The sequence below is a fragment of the Callospermophilus lateralis genome, chromosome 1 (genome assembly GCF_048772815.1).
Source record: "Callospermophilus lateralis isolate mCalLat2 chromosome 1, mCalLat2.hap1, whole genome shotgun sequence".
NCBI lineage: Eukaryota > Metazoa > Chordata > Mammalia > Rodentia > Sciuridae > Callospermophilus > Callospermophilus lateralis.
In genome coordinates, this window is record NC_135305.1 from 55,818,811 (window position 1) to 55,835,311 (window position 16,501).

The 16,501-nt window shown below is 36.0% G+C and overlaps 1 protein-coding gene across 5 annotated transcripts in view; it reads left to right on the forward strand.

Moving 5' to 3' along the window:
• The window catches only part of Srpk2 (SRSF protein kinase 2), a 243,188-nt gene that overhangs the window by 87,326 nt on the left and 139,361 nt on the right, over positions 1 to 16,501 (forward strand). Inside the window, exon 2 of one of the 5 annotated variants that reach the window (XM_076834848.2) lies at positions 15,913 to 15,976. The exons of 3 other annotated variants lie outside the window; for them this stretch is intronic. In XM_076834848.2, coding sequence (XP_076690963.1) covers positions 15,939 to 15,976 — 38 coding nt within the window. In that variant the 5' untranslated portion in view covers positions 15,913 to 15,938. Of the gene's footprint in view, positions 1 to 15,769; positions 15,977 to 16,501 lie in introns of those variants that run through there. One more of the 5 variants, XM_076834837.2, reaches the window with a different exon arrangement.

Here is a 16,501-nt window from a genome sequence, read left to right on the forward strand (position 1 = left end):
TTGAGCTTCTTCTTCTTCTTCTTTTTTTTTTAAAGAGAGAGAGAGAGAGAATTTTTTTAAATTAATTTTTATTGTTGGTTGTTCAAAACATTACATAGTTCTTGATATATCATATTTCACACTTTGATTCAAGTGGGATATGAACTCCCATTTTTACCCGGTATAGATTGCAGAATCACATCAGTTACACATCCATTGATTTACATATTGCCATACTAGTGTCTGTTGTATTCTGCTGCCTTTCCTATCCTCTACTATCCCCCCTCCCCGCCTCCCCTCCCCTCTTCTCTCTCTACCCCCTCTACTGTAATTCATTTCTCCCCCTTATATTTTTTCCCCTTTCCCCTCACTTCCTCTTGTATGTAATTTTGTATACCCCTGAGGGTCTCCTTCCATTTCCATGCAATTTCCCTTCGAGAGAGAATTTTTTAATATTTATTTATTTTTAAATTTTCGGTGGACACAACATCTTTATTTTTATGTGGTGCTGAGGATTGAACCCAGCGCCCCATGCATACCAGGTGAACGTGCTACCGCTTGAGCCACATCCCTAGCCCATGACTTGAGCTTCTTGAGGACATTTTCTTTCTCTGCATGGTCTAGCAGAATATCTGTGCAGTAGCTCTACTTTGAGAGTTGAGTTTTTCAGCCACAGAATTCTTAAGTTTCTTTAGCATATCTTTCATAAGCACACTCTACCCATTTCATAGTAGAGATACAAGGTGTTTTGAACTGCTCAATTAATACCTGTATTTTTAGATGAGGTTCTTTCATTCACTATTTTGGCAATTTGTTTTGTTGTAAAAGTCTGCTGTGGATGGAATTAGAAGGGTCAGGACACACTGGGTTCAGTTTTCAGAGCTGGTCTTTTAAGAAATGCCAATGGTACGACCTCCTTGATGCCCGCTCCCCTTTGTACTGGAGATTGAAAACAGGGGTGCTTTACCACTGAGATACATACCCAACTCTTTTTATTTTATTAAATTTTGAGATAGGGTATTGTTAACTTACTTAGGGTCTCGCTCAGTTGTGAGGCTGGCCTCAAACTTGGGATCCTCCTGTCTCATCCTCCCCAGTATCTGGGATTATAGGAGTGTGCTGCTATGTCTTGCTCAACTCCCTTTTTTAATGATAGAACAATTTCAGAAAAATTCGTTGTCCTTTTTTTCCTTCAGTATAACACTCTCAGAATTCCAAGAGAACATTGCTTTGGACCTTGATTAAACTGTGAATTTTATGAAAGTGAAAATTGGCATTTTGGAGACTATTTATAGTGGGGTGATGGCAGTGTTTTTGCATGGTGTCCATTTAAAAGCCCTGTAACAAAAGGAACACGTTTTCAGTGGGGCATCCTTTGGTTGTGACATTATTTTTACAATAATTTTTAACCTCACAAATAATACCTGTAAAAAATTAAAATGCAGATAAAGGTAAAATTCCTTTGACCCTAATTTGTTCATTCCATGTCCATCTAGAAAGTAAAAAACAAAAACAAAAACTTTTTTTTTCTCCTTTCCCCATTCTTTTTTGGTTTTTGTTTTAGTGGTACTAGGAATCAAACCCAGAGGCACTTTGCCACTGACTACTTCCCCAGCCCTCTTATTTTAATTTTTTTTTTTTTTTTTTTTTTACCCCTAGCCCTTTTAATTTTTCATTTTGAGATAGGGTTCTCTTAGGTTTCTAAGGTTGACTTTGAACATGTCTGGCAGGAAAATCTTTTTCTAATATTTTGGAATGTTACATTCCTTATCTTTTTCATTTACATACATACATATAGATACTCTTGTGAGGTACCTATCTGTAACAAAATTTATATCATATTGTTTGAATTCTCTAAGGTATTCTTTTTAATAATAATTATGTTTTGGATATCATTCTCAGTACATATGGATCTACCTCCTTTTCAATTGCTGTGTATTATGAAGACACATATTATGAATGCACATATGAATAGTTTATTCAGCATTGAGTTGTTATCCATTACTTCCTGTTGCATACAGCATTATAATGAACATTTTTATGGAATTTTCTTGAAATACATGCATGACTGTATTTCATGATTTGGAAGACATGGAATTGCTGGAGTTTGTATAACTAAAATTCTCCATGTTGAATTTAATAAGGAGAATATTGTTTGGCATAGTTGGATAATAGTTTATGAAATGAATTGTATATTTATAATACAATTGGATAGGGGGATGGGAGGACAAAGACCAGTGTAAAACCAGTGATTCTCCACACTGGTTGTGCATCAGAATTACCTGTAGACTTCTGGGCACCACTTCTCCAGGAGCGTGACTTAGCAGGTCTTTGAATCAGTACAGCTGGCCCTTAACATGAAGAGGAAAGTTAAATACAAGTAATATATCTTGAGACTTTGTTAGAATATCCAAAATTTACCCAGTACCTTAGTTTCTCTATTAAATGCAGCAGGAAAAAAAAAAAAAAAACGCAGAAATTTTTCTTTAGGCTCATTTTAAGTTCATGACTTTTTATTCCCTCCAAGCATTTAGTACAATATAAATGTCTAATAAATGGTTAAGATTGACAGAAAAGAGAAAATATTTTTTTTTGGAGGAAGGTGGGTGTCAGGATTATAAATATGTGGTCCGAGCAGGACTGGATTTGTAGGATTGTTATAGCATTTATAAATAATATAAATAATATGAATGTGAGTGTGTTTAAGCTTTTTAGTATTAAAAAATCAACATTTGAAAGTAGGGATGTATAGATTATAGTTGTTGAGAGCCCAAACTCTATGAATAGACCACGTGGAGTTGGATCACCCCTCTACCATAGTAGCTCTGTGAACCTTGGCAAGTTACTTGTCCTTTCTGTGTTTAAGTTTTCCTCTCTGTAAAACGGGGATAGGGGCTGGGGTTGTAGCTCAGTGGTAGAGTGCTCGCCTAGCATGCACGAGTCACTGGGTTTGATCCTTAGCACCATATAAATGTAAAATAAAGATATTGTGTTCACCTAAAACTTAAGAATAAATATTTTAAAAAACGGGGATAATGATAATATTTACCTTACAGGGATATGGGAATATCAAGAGAGTTATTATGTATGAAACAAATTGAAACATGCCTGACACATTGTAACTGCTGAAATGTCAGCTGTTAATTATTGTTTTATTTATTACAAATAGTTATTAGTAATTCTAATGGCAATCTTCAGGTATTACCACATGCTTTAATAATTGTTTTTGTGTGATTAGGAACCAGCAACTCAATACTCATGGCAAAAGAGGATAAGGATGAACTTGAACTCTGGAATATTGATTCAGGGACACTTTGATATAACAAAGCCAAGACTTTCTGTGTGTGTGTGCTTGATAATGTGGATTGAACTCAGGGGTACTCTACCACTGAACTATATCACTGGTCCTTTTTATTATTTTATTTTGAGACGGGGTCTCACTAAGTTGCTGAAGCAGGCCTGCAACTTGGTGGCTTCCTGCCTTAGCCTCCTGAATCTTTGGGATTACAGGAGTGCTCCGTGATGCCCAGATTTTGTGTTCTTGATCTGTTTAAGGTTCTGTATGTCGATTCTTGCTATAAAAATGGGAAACTAGTTAAGATTACCTGTTTATGTATTTGCTAGCAAACCCTACAGGCAGTAAGATTAGAATAAAAGAGACCATTTACTTTGCCAAAGAAATTGTCTGTGGTACTTCATTTTATAAAATTAACAAAGCCTTGGAAGTAGATTTTACTATTGCTTGCTGCTGTGAAAGATTTTTATAGAAATGAGGAACAACTGATGCTTGAGGTGAGAATTTTTGGATTTACAAATTAGAGAAGTGATAATTGGCAAAATTCCTGAGGGGTAGGGTGTGGGTGTACAGACACAAAATGAATTGTGGTGAATTGACAAGCCTTATAAATAACTCTATGAAGTTTAACCCCTACCCCAGCATGACATAAGATTAAAATGTGCTTTTAAATGTTATCCACCTGTTGAATCTTGTATTTAGTTTTGAGTATATAGTTGGTTATATGTCTGCCCTAGAAAAACCAGCATGAAACCTGTTCTGCCAGTATCTCTGGCTTCATTTCCTACCAGTACCCGCTAAACTCCTGCCAGCCAGCAAAACAATGGTGCACATGGTATGTTCTCCATAGCTTTGCTTGTGCCATTTCTGCTTGGAATGGGCTAAATCCTCTTTTCTTCACTTGGCAAAAACCTCCTAACCAAGCCCAGATACCTTCTCTCACCACTCCCTTTCCTCTAGTAAGAGTCTTGATTTCTTCCTTGCAGGCTTTGCAGCACTGCTGTGGAATTGGGCCTTGGAGCTAAACCTCTTGTACTCTTGGATTCTTAAACTGACTTGGCCACATTTAGCATATGCACAATGTTGTGCAAATCACTATGTATTTCCAGAATATTTTAATTACTTCAAAAGAAACTTCCACGTGTTAGCACATAACACTCAACTCCCATCCCACCTTTCCTTAGCCCTTGGCATCATCTTACTTTTGTTTCCTATACTTTGTAGTAAGTTTTTGAAGTCAGTATGCTTGCTTTACTGTCTTGTTGTTATTTCCCTGTTCTGGACATTTTGCATACATGGAATCATATAATATGGGTTGTGTTTCTGGTTTCTCTCAGTTAGCATAATGTTTTGAAGGTGCATCTCTGTGGTAGCATGTATCAGTACTCTGTTCTTTCAGTGTATAGATATACTACATTTTGTTTATTATTTTTTTGTTGATGGACATATGAATTGTTCCTGCTTTTCTATTATTATGAGTAACACTGCTATGAACATTCATGTGTAAGTTTGTGTGTGAACAGTCTGAACATAGTCAATTCACATTTTTAGTTCTGTACCTAGGAGTGAAATTGTTGGGTCATTTAATAACTTTAACTGTTGAAAGAACTGCCAAGTCTGTTTCCAAAGTAAAGTAGTTGCACCATATTACATTCCAGTAGGCCATGCCCAGGGGCTCTAAATTCTCTGTATCCTAGTAGTACTAGTTATTGTCTTTTTAGTTGTGTCCAAGCTGATGGTATTTTATTGTTTTGTTTTACATTCTTAGACAGATGAGTAGAGCATCATTTTATGTGCTAATCCGACATTGGTATTTCTTTTTAATTGCGCTTTCAAAAATTGTTGAGCTCTAAGAGAATATCAAAGGATTCTTTGATAGTCTGTATGCTGGTGTCTTATCAGATATATGATTTGCAAATATTTTTCTCCCACCTTGCAAATTTTCTTAATAATATCTTTTGATGCAAAGTTTATAATTTTTATGATATTCAATAATCTGCTCTTTTATATCTTATTTTTTTTCATGTCATATCAAAGAAAATATATCTAATCCAAAGTTACCTAATTCAAGCCATGAAGATTTACACTTACTTTTCTTCCTCAGAGGCTTATGGTTTTAGCTCTTGCGTTTAGATCTTTGATCCATTTTCATTTTTTAAGTAGATTGTGAGATAGGAATTTATCTTCATTCTTTTGTCAAGTAGACAACAATTTCTAGTTGTCTCACACCATTTGTTGAAGAGACTGTTGTTTTGCCATTGAATGATCTTAATGCCCTTGGTGAAAATCAGTTGACTATATTGGGAGGTTTCCTTTTTGCAATTTCAATTCTACTCCATTGATTTAAGTATCCTTAGGCCATTTTCACATATGTTTTGATTTCTATAGTTTTTTAGTAAGTTTTGAAGTCAGTAAGCAGGAGTCTTCCAATTTCCCCCCCCTCCAAGATTGTTTTGGTTATTCAATGTCCTGTGTATTTCTGTACAAATTTAGGATCAGCCTGTCCATTTCTGCAAAAAAAAAAGGAGGTGGGGTTTTGATAAGGATTGTGTCCAATCTGTAGATTAATTTGGGGAATAGTGACATCTTTATAAAAAGTCTTCTAATCTGTGAGCACTGGATATCTGTCAAACATTTATTTAGGTCTTTAATTTCTTTCAAAAATATTTTCTATTTTGAAGTGTGTATAAGTCTTACACTTTCTTGGTTGTGATACCAAAAGCTCCATCCTTGTACCTGATGCCAATTTAATAAGAAGGATACAATTTTGAGAAAAAGGAAAAAGAAGGTTTATTGCTTTGCTAGTAAAGGAGAAGCACAGGGAACTACCTCCAGTTCCAGAGACTGTGATTCTGCCTATCAGGAAAAACAGAGGGCTTTTGAAAGAATCTCTTCAGGCTGCATTCCAGGTGTGCCCTGACTGGGTGGGGTGGGTTTGCACCCTGGTAGTGTATTGAAATTTACTTGTTAATTTGGGAGATAGTCACTTCCTAGATACTCTGGGGACATCTCCTTCCTGTGGTGGTTGTGTATTCAAGGACAGATAATTCAGCCTAGGATGGAAAAGGCAATCTTGTTCCCTGCCCTCAGATTAGGAAAGGGGGGCTGGAGAGAAAAGAAAAACAGTTCCATTTAAAACTGGCCTCAGAGGCCCTGAGCAACTTAGGAGAGAGACCCTGCCTCTAAATAAATAAATAAATATAAATGAATGAATGAATGAATAAATAAATAAAAATTTAAAAATGGGATAGGCTAGTGGCTAAGCTTCCCTTGTCCAATCCCTGGGTTACTCCTCTCCCCTAGTATCTTAAAATAGGCCTCAGAGCAGGGAGGGCCATGTTCAAAATGTTGACTACTGTTACAGTTATATTTATTCCTAAGAATTTTATTCTTTTTGATGCTGTTTTAACTGGAATTGTTTAGCTCTGAGGTCTTGAGCAAATTTCTTCAACTTTGAGAGATTCAATTTCTACATGTTGAAAGGATTAAATGAGTTCATATAAAGGACTTTGGTAAGACTGATGGTTTAAGTGAAATGAAGCATCTTACATGTTTTTGTGTCCCCCCCCTTCCCCAAAGATAGCAAACTAGCTCAGTGCCAGTTGGTACTAAGGAAATACAGAGATGGAAATCTTAAGACCATATCTCATTAGTTTCCCTCCTTAAGTTTTAAACATTGTGATTTGTGATTTAGGGACCCATCCCTCTTATAAAACAAACAAGCTTGTTTGATATGCATCCCCTGCCCCAATACTGGGGATTGAACCCAGGGATTCGTAAATGCTACCCAAGTGCTCTACAACTGAGTCCTTTTTATTTTATTTTGAGACAGGATCTTGGTAAATTGCTCAGGCTAGCTATGAATTTGTGATCTTCCTGTCTCACCCTTAGGAGTACCTAGGATTGAGGGGTGGGGCACTGTGCCCAGCTATGACTTACAAAATTTTGTTGCCTCTTAACATAAGAAAGTTTCTTTTTGAGATGGTCAGGTGGGCCTTGGCTTGACAGAGGAGTTGGAAAGCAGACACCCATTGTCTTCCTGAATTCACAGTCTTTGTGTGTGTGTGTGTGTGTGTGTGGGGGGGGGTTGGGGTTGGATATGGAACCCAGGCCCTTGCACGTGCTAAGTGCTTGCTGTATCACTTAGCTACATCCCCAGCGCCACAGTCCTTTATATGCAAAAGTTGAAAATATTTTAATTTGCGACTTTGTGAATCACTGTATTAGAGAACAAAGTAATTTAATTTGTCTATTAAAATCTAATATGAAAAACTGTCTAAATTAGAGTTAAACAGTACTTGCCTTTATTCTCTGTGATTTCATTTCTAAAATTTGTATATGAGAAATGTGCAAATGATATGAGAGTTTTGCAGAGGAAGCTTTAAAACTTGGCCTCATAGTGAGTAGAGCATAGAATGTCACCTCACTTGTGTTACTTTGTCTTACCAACAGTTAGTAGGGTTAGAGTGCCTTTGTTCTGTTGAGAGGCTAGATTAACTATTAATGATACTTTGCAGTGGTGAGAAACCTGTAACAGTTTTCCGGGATTAGTTTTATTACATTTCATTGCTTACAGTGTGATGATGGTAAGGCTAATAAAACTGGGGATTTATTTAACCATTTCTATTTTTGTACTTTACTGTATTTTTCATATTTAGTTCTCAGAATTCTACAGTACCAAAACACTAGTAAGAAATACTGTCTGATGAACTGAAAAGTTTTACCATATCCAATATAGTGTTTAGGCTGACTGATGTGAGGTCTGGGATGGCATAGACAATCTAAACAAGGGTTTCTCTGTTCACTGGCTTGCTGGCTTTCAGTCACACCTTTTTTTTGGACTAGAATTTAGAAATTTATAGCAAAGTTTTTAAACCAGTATTTCTCTTGGGTTATAAATTATACTCAGGATAACAATTTAAAAAGTGACAGAAAAACATTTCCTCTAGTAAATGAAATTTCTGATAAGTGGCATGGAAGCTGCCTTATAGAAGTTTTAAATCAGAAACTTATTTTTTGGTACTAGGGATTGAGCCCAGGGCCTCTGAACCACTGAACCACATCCCCAGTCCTTTTAAATATTTTATTTAGAGACGGTGTCTAGCTAAATTGCTTAGGGTCTCACTAAGGTGTTGAAGCTGGCTTTGAACTCAAGGCCCTTCTGCCTCAGCCTTCCTAGCCACTGAGATTACAGGAATGTGCCACAGTGCCTGGCTTCCTAAATCTGAACCTTAACCAGTTTGAGACTACCTCCTTTTCCTTCTCCCTTATCTCCATCCCCATTCCATTGTAGTTTAGAGTAAATACATTATTACCATGTTCAGCAATACAATCCTGTTTTGGAATTATAGCAGGAGGAAAATTGTAATGGAAAAAGGCTATTTTTGCAAAAGGGAATGACATTGGGAATTTATTTTGAAAAAGGATACAAAAATTTCAGGATTGTTTATTTAACAAAATTTAAGTTGTAGTTGAAAAATGTGCACTGATTTGTTAAAATGAACAAAGAATATATCAAGTGTTGATTGTTTGGGGCATTTATATCATAATAATTAAATAATGATATGTTGTATAACAATATGATTGGACATCTTTTTGGTTATAATGCAGTCATAATGAAGATTATTTTGTAAATATGTAAAGGTTTTATTTCTTCTTTTAGCTCTGCTAATCAAGTACTTATAATTCTCTTAAAAAAATCATCATCATTCTTGGGCTGGGGATGTATCTAATTGGCCTAGCATGTGTAAAGCCCTGGATTTGATCCCTAGTGCCCACCTAACCTCTCCCACCCCCAATTCTTGAGGCACTTAGCATATTATTGTCCTTGTCCCCCCCCCGCCCCCCCATTCCTGCCTAACTTTAGTATTTTCTATTCCTTTCATCAAATGTTACATTATTTACAAATTTTAAGTTTTCACTTTATTCTGGATTTGCATTTTGCTGAGTTGTTGGAATGTTTGCTGATCCCTGAGAGACTTGACAAAGAATGGTTTTGAAGAGTGGGGATAAAGACTAGTGATAATCAGAGACATTTGTTTGAATGATTATCTTATTAATGTTATTTTTATGTTTGTACAATTTTTGCTTTTCTGTGTATTGTCATAACAGAGACTTTAATAAATGCTGCAAAAACAAGGGTATCCCTTTTAGGTTAGAATGACCTTTGAAGAAGTTGGTGAGTTAATTATAAATCTTCTTAGATATCTCATAGGACTTGCTTTATTTTTTCTTTTTTGTGAAGGGTCTCTTATTTGTCTCTTGAGTTTTGAGTCAGGATGTTAAATCTTGGCTCCTGAAGGTAGCATTGGAGATTTGACATGAGAGTCAGAAAAGCCCCCAAAGCAGGCTTTTTTGCATTTCAGTGGAAGCCCTTCAAAAATACTCCAAGGCCATCAGTGTGCATCCTGAGGCAGTAGAGAAATGGAATTGGAGTCAGTCATATTATAATCCTAGAATGGTGTGGAGCTTAATGGTAGAGAGAAATCCCATTGAGCAGCTTCCCTGCCTTCTGAAGAAGATCCTTGTTTGGAGGTTTCCTGTGGCACTTTCCCATTAACTCATAGATATAGTTTTGCTTTATTACCCTATCATCTGAGTTTCCTTTGCACATGTGTTCCTTGTAGTCCAAAATGACTCCTCATAAATATAAAGCAGCAATTAAATTTTAAAAACCTTTGTTATGTACATCCCAAATAAAATCAAATTTATGGATGATTATATAAGGAATTTGGCAAGTGAAAGGAAGTTTATTACATTTGTCAGAACTTAGGTAGAACTGTCTGCATAGTAACTGTATTTTTTCAGATTCTACAAAAAGTCAGGGGCCACACTTAGATGTGTAGTGGTGGAGATGATACAGGATCATATCATGTCCACGGTGCCCAGGTTTCTTTCTTTGTTTTTTGTAGTTGTAGATGGACAGCATGCCTTTATTTGATTTGTGTATTTTTATGTGATACTAAGGATTGAACCCAGTGCTTCACATGTGCTAGGCTCTGCCAATGAACTACAGCCCCAGCCCCCATTCATATTTCTTAGGCTACCAACACTCTTAGAATTCTGGGTGGATTCAGGATTGCCTGATTCCCTTTCCTAGGATGTTAGCATCTTTGTGATGCTATCTTTTTTTTTTTTTTTTTTAAGAGAGAGAGAGAGAGAGAGTGAGAGAGAATTTTAATATTTATTTTTTTTTAGTTATTGGCAGACACAACATCTTTGTATGTGGTGCTGAGGCCACACGCATGCCAGGCGAGCGCGCTACCGCTTGAGCCACATCCCCAGCCCCTGTGGTGCTATCTTTATTGGACTTCATCTGACAGGATTTACTGGTTATTTGCCACCTTCTCTCAACGTTCTTGGGAATTGTCTCAGCTCTGAAACTCCCTAGTCCTAATACAGAAGTCTTAAACCTCAGTGTGTTACATAACGGAAAAGGACATATTAGAGATTGGAAGCCATTAACTAAAGAGTTAAACTATTTGTTGTCACATGAAATTTGAGTGTCTCTTAAGGTGTGAAGGAAAATAAGAACAAAAGGATATCATAGGAAAGTCTGTGGGTTGGGTACAAGAGATTGAATGGGGGAATTTGAACTGGTTTTTCTTTTAATGACATATAAGGTGATGTGTAAGAATAAGGTGTCACAGACCAATTAGTTGTTTTAATCAGTGATGATTTTAATTGATTGGAGATACATAACAATGTTTTAAAAGAATGCAGAATGTTTTGTTTGGATTGCTAGGGTCTGTAAAAATTTAGCCTTAGGTCTCAGAGACAATAATCTTTTGAAAAAGGTGAAAAATGTGTCTGAATCCAGTTATTTGTATTTTTTTCAGGTTTTTCCTTTATAAATTCATGTGGTTTAGCTGTGCATATATAGAAGTGTACATTTAAGAAAAAGTAAACTAGCTTAGGTAGATTGTAACTTTAATACTAATTAGATATACTAGAACTGGCTAAGAAGACTATGAAGGGATCATCATAAGTGTCTGATATGTCTGGTTCTGTGAATTGAAATGGAAACTCAGTCCCATTCCTTGAGGCAGCTAACAGTTAAAAAAAATGATATGTTTTAGTAATTGTGTAATACAATATATGGAGGGGCAGAATAGGTCTTCTGTCTGGGAAGACATTTAGGAGGAAGTAGCATTTGAGGTTGAGGTTAGAAAAATAGTTGGGTATGTAAGGGAGATGAACTTGCTAGTGACATTTCTGGGAGAGGAAACTGTATAACAAAAGATTTAGTGGTATGAAAAAGCTTGATGTATTTGGGAACTACCACTAACGTTCAATATATAAAAAAGGGAGAACGTGGAAATTATATCCCCCTAAAGATAGGGGATTAGCCTGGGATTCTTCAGAAATTTGTGGCTTGGAAGGGCAGTGGCGATACAGTTTACTGAGTTGAAGACTACAAAGGGTATGGGCTGGGGGTGGAGCCCATTGATAGAGTGCCAAGACCCTGGTTTAATCCCTTGAGTGTGCCTGTGCAAACACATACACATATGTATACACACACACACACACACACACACACAGAATTATAAAGAGTAACATAAGGTTGAGAAGTGATGAATTCATTTGTAGACATTGTGTTTAAGGCATTCAGTGACTGGAAGAAAATGTCTAGTAGAGATTGGAGGATGCAATGTTTTGGGTTGTAGCAGTGTATTGGGTTCGCAGTTCATGTATGATCTTCATCAGTGTCATTTTTTTTTTTTTTTTTTTTTTAAATCAAGGGCGTAGATAGAAGGGTTGGTGACTGACTTAGAGGGTCCTACCAGTATGACCAGCATTTAAGGACTAAGTGGAAGATGATGATCATGTAAAGGACCTAGAGTATGAGAAGAATCATAAAAATAAAGGGATTAAAAGAATAAACCCTAGCTGGGTGAGGTGGCTTACATCTGTAGTCCTAGCTACTCATGTAGTTGAGGCAAGAAGATCAGGAGGATTGGTTGAGCCCAGGAGTTCAGGGCTAGCCTGGGTAACATAGGGAGACCCTGTCTCAGGGAAAATAAAAAATAAAATTTATAATTTTTTTCCAATTAAAAATAATTTCCTATAATGTTATTATGAAATTGAAATCAAATTTTATGACCAAATCAGATTAACCATAATTAAAATGTTTATTCAACATACACAGGAATCACTTGCTTATTTTTTGTGTTCAATTAGTAAGTTGTTTTTTGTTTTGTTTTATTTTTGGTCGGGGGGGTGGGGTGGGGAAGGGAAGGAAGAGGTAGTGCTGGGGTTGAACCCAGAGGCACTTTACCACTGAGCTATTCCTTAGCCCTTTTTATTTTGAGAATAGAGTCTTGTTGTTGCTGGGGCTGACCTTGAACTTGGGAGCCTCTTTGCCTTAGGTCTCCCAAGTTGATTATAGGTGTGCACCACTGTACCTGGCAAGAAAGTGTGGTCTTGAGGTAAGAGTAGGAATGGCATCATCAGGGGAGTGGTAAAGGATTGATTAAAGATGGTGAGATACAGAAGGAACTGATCAGTGTACTGGCAAGCATTTTGAAGTATAGCAGTGTGGTGGTTAGATAGTAGAGGGAATGCAGATGAAAGATGCAGGGAAACATTAGGTGAATAAACATTTTTTTTAAAAATTAAGTGGTCTAAAAGTATAAATGAAGATGGTGCATGGTTAAATTAATGGTTTATTGCAAGATGGTAAGACCGCTGCTTTGGAAGAACCAAGGAGTGGTGGTGAAGAGAGTCCTTTAAAATTGTGGGGGTAGGGTGTGGTGTATGGTTTTAAAATGTGACTTATAAAAGCAGACTGGACCTCTATATCAATTCTTGGACCAGAATAAATTCTAGAAGGATACATGCAGAATGTTATCATAAAATAGGACATTAAAATTTTTTGATGTGGAGAAGGTCTTCCAAGTTTAATAGGAGACTGGAACTTATAAAGAAAAGGATTTGTTGACTTAATTGCAGAAAAATAGAGTATAGGGTTCCAGAGCTTACCCCGGGAGTAATTAATAAAATTGAAAAATAACTAATTGGAGGAAAATATTTGTAGTATGTATAAGAGGGTGTGCTAAATATAGCTATAGGAATGGGTGACTCAGGTGATATGGAGGTTCAGAAGACCATAGATTGAGGATGCCAAGGTTCGTCAGTGCAGTATGGATATGAGTCTCCCAGGATTTTGGTGGATATTGTGTGGAATTAAAGTCGGTAAAATGAAATTCTTTCTTATTTTATTTTTAGTTGTAAATGGACAACTTTATTTTATTTATTTTTATGCGGTGCTGAGGATTGAACCCAGTGCCTCACATGTGTTAGGCAAGTGCTGGACCACAGAGCTACAAAATCCTACACCCTGAAATTCTTAATGAATGTGGGGAATAACATACTAAGGGAGAGTATAGATAGTTAGATGGAATACATATGCTTCACTGGATATAATATTGATACCGTATTTGTCAACATTCCTGAGTCTTCCAATTCCTTTGGAACTCTAAACAAATCTGACTCTTTGGCAGGAATAATGTTGGAATCATTTTCATGTATTATTAGAATTCTCTTTGGTTCCCAAAGTGACTAGCCATAAAATGGTTTATAGCTTGAACTTTTCTTCTTAATGTTTACAAGATGAGCATAAATGTCATTAGAGCTGTGTAATTTAATCTTGGGCTTTTTAATCTTAAGTGCACTGATTTTATATAAATATACTGAAATATGAACTGTTTATCCTTTTGGAATAAAAAAATAGTCACAATGAAGATGGATTTAAGTGTAATCTTATTTTCAAAGTAGCTAGTTGATAAAGTAAGAATAATTGTCTAGAGCTACAGATTAAATTTAAATTTCCACATACAGTAACACTGTAAGTGATTAAAAAAAGATTTATGTTGAGGTTGATTGTAAGGGGGCGGGGAATTTAAACTAGGGAAAGCTATTTAAAATTGGGCAGACCTTGTATACTTCATTGACTCATTCAGTAAATAGTGAGGGGAATAGGTACTGCCTAATAATAGGCAAGGAGGGCTTACCACATGCCAAGCACAATACTTATTGAACTTTTCATAGATTCTTTCAAGAAATCCTCACAGCAGCCTTTCAAGTAGGAATTATCCCCATTTTACAGAGGAGGAGAGAAAGGCTTGTGGAGTTTATGTAATCTCCCCAAGGTCATGTTTTTAAAAATAATGGAAAAGCCTGTTCCTAAATCCAAGGCAGAGCTGGAGCGCTTAAACAGTCATTTTTTTTTTAGTATGGGGCAGAAGGACAGTGCCAGAGAAGGGGTCTTTACTGAATGTTCACCATGATATCATGTGTACAGCTCTGTAATCCACCTTAGCATGTTCAAGGTAAGTTTCGTTCTCATCCCAGTAGTTACCAGCTCTGTAATGCCCACTGGATGAAACTAAGCTTAAACAATTGGAAAAACCTCATTATAAATAACATCGAGAGGATATTCCTCCACAAATCCATTGCATTTTATTCATGTTATTCCTTTTTCCTTTAAATTTTCTCATTCCACTTTGATTTCATTTTTTAAAGATCATAATTAGTTTATCTCTAAAAATTATAAAAGGAAAAATAATTGAGTTCTACTTTGAAATTCTGAGACTGTTTCTTAGTATTTCAGTGGCACTCTGTTTTATTTTTAGTATGTGAAGTTTTTATTATGCAAACATAATTTTTAAAATGCAGTTAGAAATACTTTTTAGGAATAGGAAAACAGACTTGCACAAAAAATAAGATCGTGTTAATTTTATTCACTTAAAATTATGAGCACTAGATCAGTCGTTGGTATTTTAAAGGAAGCGTTTTTTTTTTTCTCATTATTCTCCCTCTTTATTTTCACTCTTCCCTTTTAATCTGTTATCTCCTTTCCAAATCAGTATGAGCAATTATCTTTTAATTAAATTGAACTGGTGCTTACTTTTCTGTTGTAGGTGGCATTGCCAGTCCTTTCCTAAAAGGACAAGAATGTTATCTCTGCTCGGTAACTGGGTGTTGCTGTTCACTTGTACTGTACTGTGAAGGAGGAGGGGAAAATTAAGGTGTAAAATAACAAGTCTTTTTCTAAAGGAGCTGGGGACTAGATATTAGATATAGCTTTAATGAAAACCAAGAAATTTTAACAAAGGTTGAGCATTTTTAATTGTTAAATTGGAATTCTGTTTTAATATTTCATTCTTAAGTGACAAAAATGATTCACTGAGCCATATTTTTTAGGGCTAGTGAAAAAGAAGCAGCCAAGGGTTGCATATTTGTTCACTATAGTCAGAAACGTTATTATCCATGCTTCTCAAATTATCCAGTATGTTAAAATCTGATGTTAGCATTTTTTGTTTTTATTATAATTTGCTAAATTTAAAATCATCTTTTAGAGCCATGTAAGTTCTACCTTAAAAAAGAAAACACCCCTCTGCTTAAAAGAAATGGTACTTCCTGCTTTCATAAACAGTCATGTGCATAGTTTAGCAAGGCCTGATGCCTCTGGAGCTTTTTCCCTTTATAGCACCATTGAATCCCAGTCCTAACAGAAGTACTGTGAATCTTGTGGCCTCATTCGGAACAAAAGGGATTAGAGAAGAAAAATCTCTTGATATAAAGCTTGGAAGCAAGGGCAGGCAATCTTGGTTGTGAATATTTTCTGATTTTTCCAGAAATCAAGCAGAAGATTGAGCTGCTGATGTCAGTTAACTCTGAGAAGTCGTCCTCTTCAGAAAGGTACAGCTACATCTCTTGCATGAACAATTAATGGTGTAGCCTTACTAAGAAACAAACAGGACATTTTTTTTCTTGTCAAGTTTGCTACATAACATATTGTACTGCATGCTGGTATTGTGCTGTATTGAAGATGTGTATTTGGGGAAGCAGTTCTGTTTTTGCGAAGGTTAATTGATTTTTTTTTTTTTTTTTAAATAGTGAAGCCTAATCAGCTGCAGCATGCACACCATAACACGGCGGACTGCTGGTTCATGTGACAGCTGTGAAGGCTTTACAAAATAATCTAACAAACAAAAATCTTGCTTTCTTTAAGGAAATACTACTGTTGGATTTTCTTCGTGTATTTTGAGGTTGTTGCTGTACAGAATTACCAAGGTTATTTGTAAGAGATCTAGGTTAAAAATACTCGATTTTTGGTTGTAACAAATATTTTCTTATGTGGAAAGGGAGTGCCATTTGTAAATAGCTTAGGAATTGCAAACCCACAGATTAGTCACATTCTGAAAGAGAGATATGATGCTTCTT